A 17238-nucleotide genomic window follows, 5' to 3' on the forward strand; every position below is an offset into this window, starting at 1 on the left:
GGTTGTGGCCTCTCTCTCGCGACATGGTCTATCTGCTTCCACACCCGTCTGTCCTGTCAGACTTTACCACAATCCCGCTGGGTAACCACAGTGAACCTGAAGCAAAGTTTCTTACGAAGACCAGGCCGCCAACTTTAAATAACCCGTCTCCTTTTATATAACGGTTCTGCTTGTTTCGGGAGGCCGGCCCAGCATCCACCCTCCCTGACAAATTGGGCAAAACAAAATCTAATCAAGTCTGGAGGTGACGACCTATCAGTAGCTCCGCCGGTGTGACTCCAGGACTGGCATCGGGGGTGGTGTTAAACAAGAGAAGGAAGTTGGACAACTTGAGGCGTCCTGGTCTGTGGGATTGTTTCTTCATTGCTGACTTGAACATCTGAACTGCTCTCTCTGCCAATCCGTTTGAGGCCTTGGGTAAGGGACTGTTCGAGTGCGGTGAATGCTGTTTGGTTTTTTTTCAAATATTTTTATTCAAGGCTTTCCAACAAAGTATAAACATACAAAATATCAAAAGGACAACCAAAGAGCAACAAACGACCATCACAACCCAGTCAACAATCCCAACTCTCCAGCCACTCCGACACCGACCCCCCACCATGTCCCGCCTTCCCCCCTTTTAACCCCCCTTACCCCTCCCCCGAAAGTCCTCCCCAGCATCGCTGACCACTCAATCCTCCTTGAAAAAATCGATGAACTGTTTCCATCTCCCGACCCCCGCAGATTGAACCTGACTTTCTCCAGCCGCAGGAATTCTGAAAGGTCGCTCACCCACACGCCTGCCTTTGGTGGCTCCGGGTCCCTCCAACAGAACAAAATCCATCTCCGGGCTATCAGGGAGGCAAAGACCAATACACCGGCCTCTCTTCATCCCCCTGCACTCCCGGATCTCCTGACAGCCCAAATATTGCCACCTCCGGACTCGGGGCCACCCTCACCCCCAGAACCTCAGCATCACATTCGAGAACCCCTGTCAGAGCCCCCTCAATCTTGGACATACCCAGAATATGTGGACATGGTTCGCGGCCCACGCCCCCCCCTTGCACCCACCGCCCACACCTATCCTCCACCTCCTCTGAAAACCTGCTCATCCTCGCCACCACCATGTGGGCCCTGTGCACCACTTTAAACTGGGTGAGGCTTAACTTTGCAGACAACGAGGTCGCATTCACCCTCCGCAAAACTCAGCCCATGTCCCAGCCCCCAGCTCCTCTCCCAACTCCTCCTCTCACTTGCATTTACCATCCTCCACCCGGGCAGCCTCCCACTCCATCAGTTCCTTGTAAATACCCGAAACCTTCCCTTCCCCTATTTCGGCCCCCGACAGGAGTTTATCTTGCAGCACCGGAGGCAGCAACCCCGGGAAAGACGGCACCTCTCTCCTCACAAAATCCCAAACCTGCAGGAACCGAAGTCTTTACTCTTAGGCAACTCAAACAATTCCTCCAACTCCTCCAGCCCCACAAATTTTCCCCGAATAAACAGGTCCCCGACATATTCAATCCTCGCCTGCCACCACACCCTGGAACCTCACATCCAGTCTCACTGGCACAAACCTATGGTTATCACAAATAGGCGCCCACAATGACATGCCCTCCAACCCCGAGTGCTGCCTTCATCGCCCCCACACCCTCAGAGCCGACACCACCACTGGACTAACGGAATACCTGGCCGGCAAGAACGTCAGAGGCACCAACAACAAATCCCTCAAACACATCGCCCTACACGATGCCGTCTCCACCCGTCCCCTAACCGACCTCTCCTCCACAGCCCATTTCCTCACCATCCCAATGTTCGCAGCCCAATAATAATTAATTAAATTGGGCAACGGCAGTCACCTCTCCCCCTCACCCGATCCAGAAAATCCCGCTGTACCCGCGGGGCCTTCCCCACCCAAACAAACTCTGAGATCAATCCATTACCTTTCCTGAAAAACGACTTAGGGACAAAGATGGGTAGTTTATGGAAAACGAGCACACACCTAGGCAGCAGGGTCATTTTAACTATCTGCACCCGTCCTGCCAACGACAATGGCAAAACATCCCACCTCCTAAAATCCGCCTTCATCCCCTCCACCAATCGAGCCAAATTCAGTCTATGCAGCTGAGGCCAGCTCGGACCACCTGGATACTGAGGTATCTAAAGCTCGTCCCCACCGAACGGCAGCTCCCCAACCTCGTTTCCTGCTCTCTGGTATTGATCGGGAACACCTCAGTCTTTATCATATTCAATATATACCGAAAACCGTCCAAATTCCCCCAAATCCCCATGATACCCCCAATACAGCCCAATGCATCCAAAATATATAACAGATCATTTGCGTACAACAAAACCCTCTGCTCGACAACCCCCCCCGCCCCTGCTCAATCCTTCTCCAATCCCTCAATGGCTAAGCACCATTGCCAGTTACTCTATTGCCAAGACGAAAAGCAGCGGGGAGAGCGCACACCCCTGTCTCGTCGCACGGTGTAACCCAAAATACCCCGAACTCGCTCGGTTCATCCGCACACTCGCCGCCGGTGCCTTATACAGCAACCGGACCCAATCTACAAACTCCTGCCCGAACCCAAACCTCCCCAACACCTCAAACAAAAACGTCCACTGCACCTGATCACATACCTTCTCCACGTCCATCGCCACCACTGCCTCAGCCTCCTGCATCATAATCACGTTCAATAACCTCCAGACATTCGCCGACAACTTTCACAAAATCCGTCTTATCCTCCCCAATCAACCCCAGCACGCAGTCCTCATTCCGCGATACCAGCATCTTCGCCAATAGCTTGGCATCGACATTCAGCAATATCGGGCGGTATGACCCACACTGCTCCGGGTCCTTAGCCTTTTGAAGAATCAGGGAGCGAGAAGCCTGTGACAAAGTAGGGGGAGGTCCCCCTCTCCCTCAGATTATTATAAGCCCTCACCAGCAGTGGCCATAGCTCCACCCCAAACCTCTGATAAAACTCCACTGGGAACCCATCCGGACCCAGGACTGCATCGTCCCCATGCTATCCATCACCTCGCGCAACCCAATCGGGGCCTCCTGGCCCTGCACCCGACCCTCCTCCACGTTTGAAACTACAACCCATCCAGGAACCGCCTCATCACCTCTTCCCCCCTCGGGGGCTCTGACTCATAAAGCCTCCAATAGAAGGCCTCAAATACCCCATTCACCCCCTTCAGATCCATCACCATCTTACCCCCCTCATCCCTCACTCAACAATTCTCCCTCGCCGCCTCCAGTTTTCTCAACTGATGGGCCAGCATCCTGCTTGTCTTCCCCCGTATTCATAAACTGCCCCCCTGGCCCTCCGCAACTGCTCTACCACCTTCCCAATCGACACTAACCCAAACTCCATCTGGAGCCTCAGCCTCTCCTTCAACAACCCTTCCTCAGGCACCACCGAGTACCTCATATCCACCCTCAAGATCTCCTCGACCACCCTATCCCTCTCTTCCCGCTCCATCCTCTCCCTGTGCACCCGAATCAAAATAAACTCCCCCCTAACTACAGCCTTGAGTGCCTCCCACAATGTGGCGGCTGTGACCTCCCCCATATCATTCACCTCCATATAGCCCCGAATGGGGCCCTCACCAGCTCACACACCCCTCTTCCACCAACAGCCCAAGTCCATCTGACACTACAGCCATTGGGCCTCCCCTGAACCACCCGCAAATCCACCCAGTGCGGCATGTGGTGAGAGACCACGATCGCCAAATACCCGAGTCGGACACTCCCGCCAGCAGCACCTTGGACATGAGGAAAAACATCGATCCAGAAATCCACCCAGTGAGTTGCGTGGTCAGAGACCACGATCGCCGAATACCCGAGTCGGACACCCCCACCAGCAGCACCTTATTCATTTTTTAAATTAAAAAAATAAATTTACTGTACCCAATTCATTTTTTCCAATTAAGGGGGAATTTAGTGTGGCCAATCCACCTAGCCTGCACATCTTTGGGTTGTGGGGGCGCAACCCACGCAAACACGGGGAGAATGTGCAAACTCCACACGGACAGTGACCCGGGGCCGGGATCGAACCTGGGACCTCGGCACCGTGCTGCCCCAGCAGCGCCTTATCCATGATGAAAAACATCAATCCAGAAATACAGCAGGTGCACAAAGAACATAGAAAATACAGCACAGAACAGGCCCTTCGGCCCACGATGTTGTGCCGAACTTTTGTCCTGGATTAAGAACAAATTAATCTACACCCCATCATTCTACCGTAATCCATGTACCTATCCAATAGCCGCTTGAAGGTCCCGCATGTTTCCGACTCAACTACTTCCACAGGCAGTGCATTCCATGCCCCCTCTACTCTCTGGGTAAAGAACCTGCCTCTGACATCCCCCCTGTATCTTCCACCATTCACCTTAAATTTATGTCCCCTTGTAATGGTTTGTTCTACCCAGGGAAAAAGTCTCTGACTGTCTACTCTATCTATTCCCCTGATCATCTTATAAACGTCTAACAAGTCTCCCCTCATCCTTCTCCGTTCTAATGAGAAAAGGCCAAGCACCCTCAACCTTTCCTCGTAAGACCTACTCTCCATTCCAGGCAACATCCTGGTAAATCTCCTTTGCACCTTTTCCAAAGCTTCCACATCCTTCCTAAAATGAGGCGACCAGAACTCCAAATGTGGCCTTACCAAGGTTTTGGACAGCTGCATCATCACCTCAGGGCTCTTAAATTCAATCCCTCTGCTAATGAACGCTGGCACACCATAGGCCTTCTTCACAGCTCCATCCACTTGAGTGGCAACTTTCAAAGATCTATGAACAGAGAGCCCAGATCACTGAGGGTGAGGAGATGTCAGTGTCAGGCAGTAGGCACAGGGGTGATGGGGGAATGGGACTCACTGTGAGTGAGGAGATGTCAGTGTCAGTGGGCACAGGGGTGATGGGGGAATGGGACTCACTGTGAGTGAGGAGATGTCAGTGTCAGTGGGCACAGGGGTGATGGGGGAATGGGACTCACTGAGTGAGGAGATGTCAGTGTCAGTGGGCACAGGGGTGATGGGGGAATGGGACTCACTGTGAGTGAGGAGATGTCAGTGTCAGTCAGTGGGCACAGGGGTGATGGGGGAATGGGACTCACTGTGAGTGAGGAGATGTCAGTGTCAGTGGGCACAGGGGTGATGGGGGAATGGGACTCACTGTGAGTGGGGAGATGTCAGTGTCAGTGGGCACAGGGGTGATGGGGGAATGGGACTCACTGTGAGTGAGGAGATGTCAGTGTCAGTGGGCACAGGGGTGATGGGGGAATGGGACTCACTGTGAGTGGGGAGATGTCAGTGTCATAGGAATCTTTAATTTATAGGAATCTTAACCTGTCGAACTACGCCAGGTTTGGGGGAAGCTTAGTTGATGAATCAAGTCCTGGCGCAATACGACAAGTTGTAAGATTTGTACTATTTGTAGACTGTGTTAAGTTGTTTGATTCCTTGTATTATTCGACTGTGTATAGTTGAAGGAATTTATATCATCTCTGCTATTCGGTTATCAGTAGCACTTTGCGAATACTGGAACTCAGCAGAAATTTGCAGTATAAACTCCTCAGGTGCCAAAAAGAATTGTTTTATTTGTAGTCGCTGGATTACAATTTGAAAGTCATTTAAAAGGCAATTCGTAGACAATTCGAAGCTTTCAGAGAATTACAGACATTATCTTTCTTTGCTTAGGCAGACAGCTCGAAAGTAACTTTTAAAAGGTCAAAGTCTGGCAATGAAACATGAAAAGAGAGAGAAAGCTAATCTTCAGCTAAACTCAAACTCAAAGTCAAAAGTGGACTAACATCACTGACACAGACTGTTAAACTGACAACCCCCAAAAGACATAAACTAAAATGGAGACTAGAATCAAAGGCAAAAACTGACTAAACTAACAGAAAGACAAAACTTAAGCTACAAAGACAATACTCACAAAGACAACAAAAACCCCAACCTAACCTAACCTAACCTAACCTAACCTAACCTAACCTAACCTAACCTAACCTAACCTAACCTAACCTAAAATGGCCGGGAGAAACTTTTTAGTTATACACTTTCATATCTGTCTTAAGTCATCTAATTACACCCCAATATAATCCTAATTGGTTTGGGTTAGACTCAAACACATTTGATTTGATGGCAAGCCGTCCATCTTCAATGTGCAACATCAGCTTTTCTGACCCAGCTGTTATCTGCATTGTGAACAATGGTGCTATGTATTCAATCCCTTGACCTTGACAATTAGCACAAGACAGTGTCATTATCTTGAAAATATGCATTTGCCAGAACAACGGACTTCAGTAAAAGTGAATTATGCTGTATAAATGGGTATTTAAAACTGGGGCTCAACATTTATGCTTAAACAGCTATCTTTTACCTATACTAGTTGTATTTGAAATACTTGGCTTCTACAGTCGGCCCTTTGATAAATCGAAAAATTGAGATATATCAGAAAAGATTAAAATGCATCATTAATGCGATAGGATAGGTAAAAGCGCAAAGAATCATTGCAGTTTTAAACAATAAAATGGAATTAACATTGCAACAGGCATTTCAAAATAATTATTAAAATTATTATACAATGAAAGTTGAACGTATGATCTAGTAATAAATGGTAAAATGATTATCAAAATTGATGTCAAGTCTTTGACATCTTCTGGATAATACACAAAAGCTTGTTGAAAGGGTTAATTTTCTTACAGGCACAAAAAGAGGCGTATAGCTTGGAATGATGCCATTCGCATCTTTAAACTTTTTTTTGTCACTCAAATGGACTGGGAGTAAAAGTTGGATTGCTGCCAAATTCCCGTTATCAAATTTCTTTGAACAACCTGTTCTTTTGGCTTTTAATCAAAGATTGTTGGGGTTTTTTTTAAACCAGCTTCCACATTGTTTGAAGTTTTAATTTCCAGGCTAATTTTAAACATTTATTTTAAAATATCAAATACAATAACTTATTAAATATATAACTGAACCAATCTTGTGCTGTATCTTGATTTTCTGTAGATGAATTTGTCGATTCTGTTAAAGGAAACACAGCTAACAAGATATGTTAATTTCTTTAAATTAATAAAGCAACGTTCAGAATAATGACAGTTTTCTTAAGTTGACAGTTCTTGGCAACTTTTTAGCGATACATTGAGGTTTCTTTAGCTGCTTTGATGGCAGCCGTTGTGTTCTGAGTAAGTTCCCCTTTTTCCTTTGGAAATTTTCTGTCCCAAGTAAACATCTTTCTGGGCAGTTTGTGCTTTGTGAAAGCTAGCTTTGTGACTGTTAGTACTGAGGTGGTTCAAGACCATCTGTAAATCTTTGTCATGATCATCTTTATTGATAGAGGTTATCAGAACATCATCTTCATATTGGATAATGGTGGAAGGCCGAACAGGCAGTTGCCTGAGATGATTCTGTAAAGCCATGTGGTAAACAGTTGGGCTATTATGATACTGTTGTTGATTAACTGTAAAAGCAAACCATGGTTGTAGTTGCTCAGCCAGTGTTGCTGACCAGAAGCCATACTGGGTGTGTCTTGTTGGTACGTGTTACATGGTTGACCACGAGGTGGAAATGTATTGTAGTGAACATTGTCTACTTCATTATCATCTCTTGAATCCATCCGTTGTTTTTGATAGCATTTTGCCATCCAGTGTCCTACTCTACCACAGGAAAGACATTGTGGTATTTTCTTACGTGATTTTAATGGAGCAAGGGTACATGTTTGCCCTTGTGCTGGTGGTGAAATTGTAGTTACTGCTGATATTCCTGCAGGTGCTGCAACAGCCGCCGCTGGAGCAGCAGGTAACATGGGCTGGATTTGAGCAATAGGCTGCATTTGAGCAGCTGCAGTGTTAAAAGTTGCCTGATTGTGCAAACCACGATCTATCTGAATGCATCGGTCAACTATGTCTCGGTATGTGCCAGCTGTGGCCCAAGCTGGTAAAACCAAATTCAAGGCAGCAGAAACTCCAGGTTTAACACCGGCTATAAAAGCCGTTTTTAATGGACTTAAAGTGCTTGCATCCCATGTGTCATTTTCCTTGTCGAGTGTCATCCCTGAATATTCCATCCAAGTACGTAAAAATCTTTCCTCAAAATCCTGAATATCTTCATTCTTTTTTTGAAAGCAAGCTGTGATCTTAGACCAATTGGTCCTCGGGGGGCGAAATTGTAATAGCCAATTCTTGATTGTTAGCCAACCAGCTTCTAAATTTTGCAAATCGTCTCCAAGGGCAACTTCTACTTCATTTTTAAGGGTTGAACTTATACGAGTACCTAGCATGATAGTCAGAATTTGTACTCCATCAAATGGGTGGAGACTGTAAATGGCTTGTAATCTGTGAATTCCATCCCATGTGGTCTTACCACCCTTTTTAGGGTGTGGAAGACCCTTGGACCATTCGTCAATTTTAGAAGGATCAATTTGTTCATGAACCCATTGGTGGTCAAATATGTTTCTAGTGATAGTTTCACCATCTTCTTCTATTTTTTTGCTTCCAACTCTAACCCGTTTGCGTTTTAAAGGGGCTAGTCGAATTGCTTTAGTATTTTGTATTGTAGGAACACTATCTTCGTCTGATTCATCCGACAGAGAAAATGATTTATTTTTAACAATTGATCTCGGCTGTGCAATTGCCGATTGTGCCACTAGGTGGGTGGCTTGGACTGCTTTCTGAGTTTGTTCAATCTTTTGTACAGAAAGCATGTTTGTCAAAGAATTACAATGTTCAGTCACGCTGGTTATATTTCTTTCTAAAACACATCTTTCTTTCACTAACTTGCAATTTTCAAGTTCAATTCGCTCAGTTTTTAATTGCAATTGTCGGTATTTTGACTCCACTTCAAAGACTTGATTTTGGAATTCTGTTATTTGAAAAGATAACTGCTGGAGTTCAGAGGTTTTGTTTTGCAAATCTGTTTTAATTTCATCATGATGCTCAAGTTTGGATTTTGCAACTCGTAAATCTGTTTTAATTTCATCATAATGCTCAAGTTTGGATTTTGCAACTTGCAAATCTGTTTCAAGTTTGGATTTTGCATCTTGCAAATCTGTTTTAATTTCATCATAATGCTCAAGTTTGGATTTTGCAACTTGCAATTCTGTTTCAAGTTTGGATTTTGCATCTTGCAATTCTGTTTTAATTTCATCATAATGCTCAAGTTTGGATTTTGCAACTTGCAAATCTGTTTTAATTTCATCATAATGCTCAAGTTTGGATTTTGCATCTTGCAATTCTGTTTTAATTTCATCAGAATGCTCAAGTTTGGATTTTGCATCTTGCAAATCTGTTTCAAGTTTGGATTTTGCATCTTGCAATTCTGTTTTAATTTCATCAGAATGCTCAAGTTTGGATTTTGCATCTTGCAAATCTGTTTCAAGTTTGGATTTTGCATCTTGCAATTCTTCAATGTAATTAATTGCCTTTTAGTAGACCTATACTCATCATCACTTCGTTCAGTATTTAATTGCAGCTGTTGGTATTTTGACTCCATTTTAAAAACTTGATTTTGGAATTCTGACTCCACTTTAAAAACTTGATTTTGAAATTCTGCGATTTGAACATTTAACTGCTGGAGTTCAGAGGTTTTATTTTGCAAATCTGTTCTAATTTCATCATAATGCTCAAGTTTGGATTTTGCATCTTGCAAATCTTCAAGAACTGCACTTAGTTGGTCTTTAGTGGACTGAAGCTGATGATCACTTTTATTTTTAACAATGATCTCTTGCTGACTGTGTATCTGTCCCGTAATTACCAGGGACCATTTTACACGTTCTGCACCGTGTAATCGTGTGCATTTTCCCCATGCTCTCTTGATATTATTGAAGGACCACTGTCCTCTGGGGATATCATACATTGATTCAATTTTTTTTGAGGTTTCACATAGGTTAAAATGTCTACGAGTGAAAGATCTACAATCCCCCAACATATCTTCAACAGAAACATCTGGTATTCCAGCACCCCCCTTGGATGTAGTGGGGAGTAATTTTCTGTCTGCTAAAGGCTCTGAATCTACACTTTGATTAGGATCAGCCATAACTTTTCTTGATCGCTGACTGACGTTTTATTTTAGTTGCTGCAGTGACTAATCTTCCAGTCACGCCTGATAGTCTGACCGACCGACTGGCACTTGATTTATTTAACAGTCTATAAAAAATGTTCTTTTCAAGGGTCGAAGTACTGATTGATGCGGCTTTAAGACTTTTAATGGGTGAAAAAGATATTTCTTACCCCAGTCTAGCCGTGGGTTCCGGCTGTCTTCTGGGCCTCCTCCGATTATCTCCGAAGCTTCCCGACCTCCTCCGATTATCTTCGAAGCTTTCCGTCGTCACCTGGGCCTCCGAAGGTCGTCCTCAGTACTCCCCCCCCCCCCCCCCCCCCGACTGCCTGACTACGCCAATTAAAGGAATCTTTAATTTATAGGAATCTTAACCTGTCGAACTACGCCAGGTTTGGGGGAAGCTTAGTTGATGAATCAAGTCCTGGCGCAATTCGACAAGTTGTAAGATTTGTACTATTTGTAGACTGTGTTAAGTTGTTTGATTCCTTGTATTATTCGACTGTGTATAGTTGAAGGAATTTATATCATCTCTGCTATTCGGTTATCAGTAGCACTTTGCGAATACTGGAACTCAGCAGAAATTTGCAGTATAAACTCCTCAGGTGCCAAAAAGAATTGTTTTATTTGTAGTCGCTGGATTACAATTTGAAAGTCATTTAAAAGGCAATTCGTAGACAATTCGAAGCTTTCAGAGAATTACAGACATTATCTTTCTTTGCTTAGGCAGACAGCTCGAAAGTAACTTTTAAAAGGTCAAAGTCTGGCAATGAAACATGAAAAGAGAGAGAAAGCTAATCTTCAGCTAAACTCAAACTCAAAGTCAAAAGTGGACTAACATCACTGACACAGACTGTTAAACTGACAACCCCCAAAAGACATAAACTAAAATGGAGACTAGAATCAAAGGCAAAAACTGACTAAACTAACAGAAAGACAAAACTTAAGCTACAAAGACAATACTCACAAAGACAACAAAAACCCTAACCTAACCTAACCTAACCTAACCTAACCTAAAATGGCCGGGAGAAACTTTTTAGTTATACACTTTCATATCTGTCTTAAGTCATCTAATTACACCCCAATATAATCCTAATTGGTTTGGGTTAGACTCAAACACATTTGATTTGATGGCAAGCCGTCCATCTTCAATGTGCAACATCAGCTTTTCTGACCTAGCTGTTATCTGCATTGTGAACAATGGTGCTGTGTATTCAATCCCTTGACCTTGACAATTAGCACAAGACAGTGTCATTATCTTGAAAATATGCATTTGCCAGAACAACGGACTTCAGTAAAAGTGAATTATGCTGTATAAATGGGTATTTAAAACTGGGGCTCAACATTTATGCTTAAACAGCTATCTTTTACCTATACTAGTTGTATTTGAAATACTTGGCTTCTACAGGTGATGGGGGAATGGGACTCACTGTGAGTGAGGAGATGTCAGTGTCAGTGGGCATAGGGGTGATGGGGGAATGGGACTCACTGTGAGTGAGGAGATGTCAGTGTCAGTGGGCACAGGGGTGATGGGGGAATGGGACTCACTGTGAGTGAGGAGATGTCAGTGGGCACAGGGGTGATGGAGGAATGGGACTCACTGTGAGTGAGGAGATGAGCAGCAGAGTTTGGGATGATTTTAAGTTTCTGGAGGGTAGAATGTGGGAGAGCTGCCAGAAGAATGTCAGAATGGTCAAGTCTGGAGGTAACAATGTCGTGAATGAGAGATTCAACAGCAGGTGAGCTGAGACGGGTGATGTCGGGAGAGCTATGGAGGTGGAAATAGTTTTAGTGAAGGTGTAGACATGTGGTCAGTAGCTCAACTCAGGCCTGGATTCTAGTGGAGGGAGCAATTGTAAAACTGGTGATAGAAACTCAAAACTGTGACAATGGTCATTAAAATTACTGAATCCCCCACTATTAACATCCTGGGGGTGACCACTGACCAGAAGCTGAACGGGACGAGCCAGATAAATACTGTGGCTACAAGAGCAAGTCAGCAGCTGGGAATCCTGCTGAAAGTAACTCACCTCCTGACTCCCCAAAGCCTGTCCACAAGTCAGGGGTGAGATGGAAAACTCTCCACTTGTCTGGATGAATGCAGCTCCAACAACACTCAAGAAGCTCAACGCCATCCAGGACAAAGCAGCCCCGCTTGATTGGCGTCCCTTCCACAAACATTCACTCCCTCCACCTCCAATAGTGTCAGCCGTGTGCACCATCGACAAGATTCGCTGCAGAAACTCACTGAGGTTCCTCAGGCAGCACCTTCCAAACCCACGGCCACCACCATCGAGAAGGACAAGAGCAGCAGATACCTGGGATCACACTCCCCATCCTGATTGGGGAAAAATATTGGCTGTTCTTTCAGTGTCGTCGGGTCAAAATCCTGAAGCTCCCTCCCTAACAGCACGGTGGGTGTACCTACACCTCAGGGAGTGCAGCTGCTTCAAGAAGGCAGCTCTCAACCGCCGTCCTGAGAGAAATTCGAGATGGAAAATGAATACTGGTCTGGTCAGTGATGCCCAAATCACATAAATGAATAAAGAAAATTCCTGCCTCATTCCTGATGCCCCCGATTTTCAGGATAAGGGTGTGAGTAGTGAGCCCTCACTCGGCACTCCAAACCTGGGCAGCTCCATTCCAGGGTAGGGATCTCCTCGTCTCCCACAATTTTCATGGAGTCAGACCAGCTTTTCCATGATTTGTGGGTCACAGATTTCAGAGGAATAATGAGCCACAGTTAGGATTGAGAAACTTTTCAAAGTTTGTTTCACAATGTCTAAGCCAGTATCCTGAACAGCAGTTTTACACAGACTGTGAACTGAACATCTACCTCACACTGTGAATAACAGAATGAGATTTAATTTGGGGTTCCTATTTCAGAAAGATGTACAAATTATGTTTTTGTTCAGGAGGAACTGCGAACCTCACTGAAGCCAGTCCAGGACAAGGAGGAGGAATGTAACACTGTAAAACGTGATTATGAGAAAACATTCATTCACATTCAGGTATTTCTGATCTTATTTTGTTCTGTATTCTGGCAGAATTCTGGTCTCGATGATAAGAATTATAAAGAGACAGTGGAGTAGGTGTAAAAGAAATCACAAGGATGGTTCCAGAACTTATCTTAATGCGCAAAGCATTGGGAATAAGGTAGTAAATCTGTCACGTTAATATTTACAGCAGGCTGCCCGCACCCCCATCCCCTGTTACCCTCCGCTTCCACCATCTCTGCCCCCCTCGGGCACAGTGATCCAAGATCAAAAGCCCCCGATGCAGACCCTGTTCAGAGGATGGGTGTGAGGGTCCTGTCAGCAGACAGACAGAATCAGACTTTTGCATAAACTGAGGAGCACCAGAGCTAACCTCACAGCGAGGGATCATCACTCTCCTGCCTTGTATCGTGACCCGCTCGCTGACAGTGCCGACACAGGCCCATCACCCTGAGGTGATGTTTCACAGATCCTTGGAGGGTGGACAAGGGGGAGGGGAATGAGGGAAATGGGAGGAGGAGGGGATTGTCAGTGAAGGAGAGAAATGGGGAGGGTGGATTGGGGGTGAAGGAAGGAAACAGCGAATGGGATGAGGGATTCTTTTTCAGTTTGTAACCAGTGGGGTTCCACATGGATCAGTTCTGGGACCGCAATTGTTTACAATATGTATTAATGACACCGAGGGAGGAAGGGAATGTCTTGTAGCCATATTTGCAAAAAAACCAAAATAGATGGAAAGGCAAATGGCGAGAGGGACACAGGCCATTTGCAAAGAGATTTTGATCGGTTAAGTATGTGGGAAAATAGTTGGCACACGGGGTGTAATGTGGGAAAATGTGAAGTTGTTCATTTTGGAAAGGAGAACAAAAGAGCAGAGTATTATTTAAATGGAGAAAAGCTGCAGAAAGCTGTGACACAGAGGGACTTGGGGATCTTGTACACGAAACACAGAAAGCTCGCAGACAGGTACAGCAGGTAATCAGGAAGGTGAATGGAATGTTGGCCCGCATTCCAAGGGGGTTGGAGGATAAGAGTCGGGAAGTCTTGCTGCAACTGTATAAGGTATTGGTGAGACCACATCTGGAGCACTGGGAGCAGTTTTGGTCCCTTATTTAAGGAAAGATATTATTTCAATGGAGGCTGTTGAAGTCAGATTTAGAAAGAAGGCTCTTAGACAAAAGGTACCCATTGGCTCAGATGCGTGTATAAGAGGCAATTTGTAGCAATAGATAGTGTCTAAACAATGCATGTGATTTTGTAAACTAAAAATTACTAATATCAGAAAGGACACAAAATGGCGGTTCGCTGAGCTAACAATACTAAAGACACAAAATGGCTTTTAGCTGAACTACCCACATTCCAGAACAACCATTCGCCTGGGTTCAGTTGCAAACTGGTATAAGTAACATCATTCAATTCCAGACAGCAGAGTTAGTCAGGGAGACAAGAATGATTGAAACAGACATGGGAAAAATGGGAGTACTTCACCAGCGAGTGATAACAGCTCCACAGGACAAAGAGCATTATGTATCCTCGCCAGCCCAAGGTGTCCAGATGCAGACAGGGAAGTTAACTTTAACAGTTAGTATGAGTGGCTTCTTCATGAAGTCAGGGGCTGGTAAGGGGCCAACCCACTTTACGTCATGTCAAATTTAATTGTATATATAACTAATGTATGTAATCTACAACCAATATTATTGGACAAGGTCCAGCCGAAATGAGCCGTGTAGCTGTTTTGAAAATGTATAAGAATGGATATTTTCCTTTGTTCGGCGGAGAGGTGGTCTGGGACTTTAACAGACGTCATCTCCCCGCCGGCGAAATAAACAGTTTGATGCGAGGACCAGGAGGAGCCCTGGGCATTGAGTGATTTATTTGAGATCCTCTCCCACTAACAGAGGCGGTTCAGTGAAGGTTCACCAGGATGATTCCCCGGTATGGAGGGATTGTCTAATGAGAAAAGGTGAAACAAATTGGGACTCTACTCATTGGAATTCAGAAGAATGAGAGATGATCTCATTGAAACATATTGGATTGTTAAGGGGCTGACAGGGTGAATGCTGAGAGGATGTTTCCCTCATGGGAGAGTCTAGGACCAGAGAGCACAGTTTCAGAATAAAGGGGAGCCAATTTCAGACTGAGATGAGGAGGAATTCCTTCTCTGAGGGTTGTGGGTCTTTGGAACGCCTTACCACAGAGAGTTGTGGGGGCAGAGCCCTTGTGTATATTTAAGGCTGAGGCAGATAGATTGCTGATCAGGGATACTGGGAAAGGGCAGGAACGTGGACATGAAGAATGTCGGATCAGCCACGATCCTATTGAATGGCGGAGCAGACTCGAGGGGCCGAATGGCCTATTCCCCTGTTCCTATTTCTTATGGTCTTAACTAAGATGTTAAACCTATCAGGAAAGATTAAATTGACTGGGGCTCTTTTCTCTGGAATAGAGAAGCTGTGAGGTCAGCTGAGTTCTTTATAATTATTTCAGGGTTTGATAGTGTAGATACAGAGAATGTTTCTACTGGACAGAGAGTCTAAAACCTGGGGTTTCAAATCCAAGATAATCACCAGTAAACCAAATAGAGAAATCAGTAACTCGATCCTCAGTTAGAGCTCCCTCTCCTGAATAAATTATCATCTGCGAATTGATTATCTATTATATCTAATCAATTAACTAGATTTCACTGCATGAGGGAATAGTTTTCTGTATCAAAGTCATGTCTTCACCTTAATAAATTATCCAGTTTGGGAACTAACTAGATTGGGAATGTTTTTTTCTGGAATATTCTGATCTGAACAGAACTGTTCAGGCTGAATAACCTTTTAAAAATCCTCATTAATTTTCAATCTCACTGATATTTCCCAAAGGACCAAAGTGTAAAGACAGAGAAACAGATTAAAGCCCAATTTGAAAAGCTTCACCAGTTTCTCCGTGAGGAAGAGAGGATTGAGTTGGAAGATCTGAAACTGGAGAAAGAGAAAAAGAGTCAGGAGATGAAGGAGAGGATTGAGAAGATAACGGAGGAAATCTCATCGCTTTCAGTCACTGTTCAGGAGATTGAACAAGAGCTGAGTGAACAGGACAACATCAAGTTTTTCATGGTAACTTTATTTATTTTTCTCTCCTTCTCCGTCTTGAAGAATGAGCAGGTTGTGTCATCAAAATCCAGAATATAAAACTCACCGACCAAAACAACCCCATCACCTGTCACATTTGGTTTCCTCTGTCTCACACCCAGGATCACTAACGGCTCTTTAACACGGAAATGACTAAATCTGGACCTTGTTTACTGTAATATTATAGAGGGATAGTTTCATCAAATTAAACAATGAAGAAAATCAGCTTCATCCAGAGTGAGGAACCCTCCGAATGGTCAGACCATTCTCCCCCGAGTGGACATTTCCAGTTGTTGGTCTGAGACTGGGAACTACAGTCCAGGATCCAGCCAGGCAGGACCATGTTTCCAATGCTTGGCTCCTCCCCGGCTAGAACTGGAATGATTCTGTCCAGGAGAGAGCTCTCCACAGGGTCAGTTACACAGATAGGTAAAGCTTCCTCCCAGCAGTTAAATAGTTCAATGTTCAGAGAGTGAGAGGGGAGAGTCTCCACACTGAAAACATTTAAATTGAGATCAATTTGATTTTCAGCATTTCCCAGGAAGTTCAGTGAACCCCTGAGTATTTACTTTAGTGAATTCTCTGCTGTGTATTGAGATGCTGATGAATCTATTTGAACAGTGTTGGGTGAGGGATAAATGTTGACCAGGACACTGAGAGAACTCCTGTGCTCTTCTTGGAATAGAGTCTTGGAATCTTTTACCTTCACCTGAGCAGACAGAAGAGAGCTGGGTTTAAGACCTCAGCGGAAAGCCGCTGCCTCTGACAATGGAGTTCCCACTCAGCTGGTTGCTCATTGAGCTCAGTGTGACTCACAGCAAGTGGAGCTGACATTCGAATTCATTCTGTCTGCTTCAGCTTACACAGAGTGGTCTGACACTCTGTCTGTAGTATCACTGCAGACAAAGATTCAAACACAAGTTTGATGAGTCCCAAGACTGAAGGTTAAACTAACATTGCAGATTGACCCCAGTTTCTAGGTGATTTCTATTGGACACTGGTACAGGTACAGCCCCCCAAATCCGGCTGTCCAAAACCCGGAATTGTCCACAAACCGGAATTGTCCACAAACCCGGAATTGTC

General features: G+C 44.8%; 2 protein-coding genes across 2 annotated transcripts in view; one reads left to right on the forward strand and one right to left on the reverse strand.

The window, feature by feature from the left end:
* LOC140390520 (zinc-binding protein A33-like) overlaps positions 1–17238 on the forward strand; it is a 33967-nt gene that overhangs the window by 8531 nt on the left and 8198 nt on the right. The window contains exons 2-3 of the mRNA XM_072475690.1: positions 12959–13054; positions 15907–16140. Of these exons, the coding sequence (XP_072331791.1) occupies positions 12959–13054; positions 15907–16140 (330 nt within the window). The remainder of the gene's footprint in view (positions 1–12958; positions 13055–15906; positions 16141–17238) is intronic.
* Positions 5565–9410, reverse strand: LOC140390517 (uncharacterized). The gene is made up of 2 exons (XM_072475687.1): positions 5987–9410; positions 5565–5946 (listed from the first exon to the last, which is right to left on the reverse strand). Exon 1 carries the CDS (start codon positions 8689–8691, stop codon positions 7333–7335), a length of 1359 nt encoding a protein of 452 aa, XP_072331788.1. The 5' UTR covers positions 8692–9410; the 3' UTR covers positions 5565–5946; positions 5987–7332.

This window comes from Scyliorhinus torazame, chromosome 14 (assembly GCF_047496885.1).
Source record: "Scyliorhinus torazame isolate Kashiwa2021f chromosome 14, sScyTor2.1, whole genome shotgun sequence".
NCBI classification, from domain to species: Eukaryota; Metazoa; Chordata; class Chondrichthyes; order Carcharhiniformes; family Scyliorhinidae; genus Scyliorhinus; species Scyliorhinus torazame.

Excerpts from the sequence above, each read along its gene's own strand:
- LOC140390517 (XM_072475687.1), bottom strand. The coding sequence starts at position 8,691 with ATGCTTTCTGTACAAAAGATTGAACAAACTCAGAAAGCAGTCCAAGCC.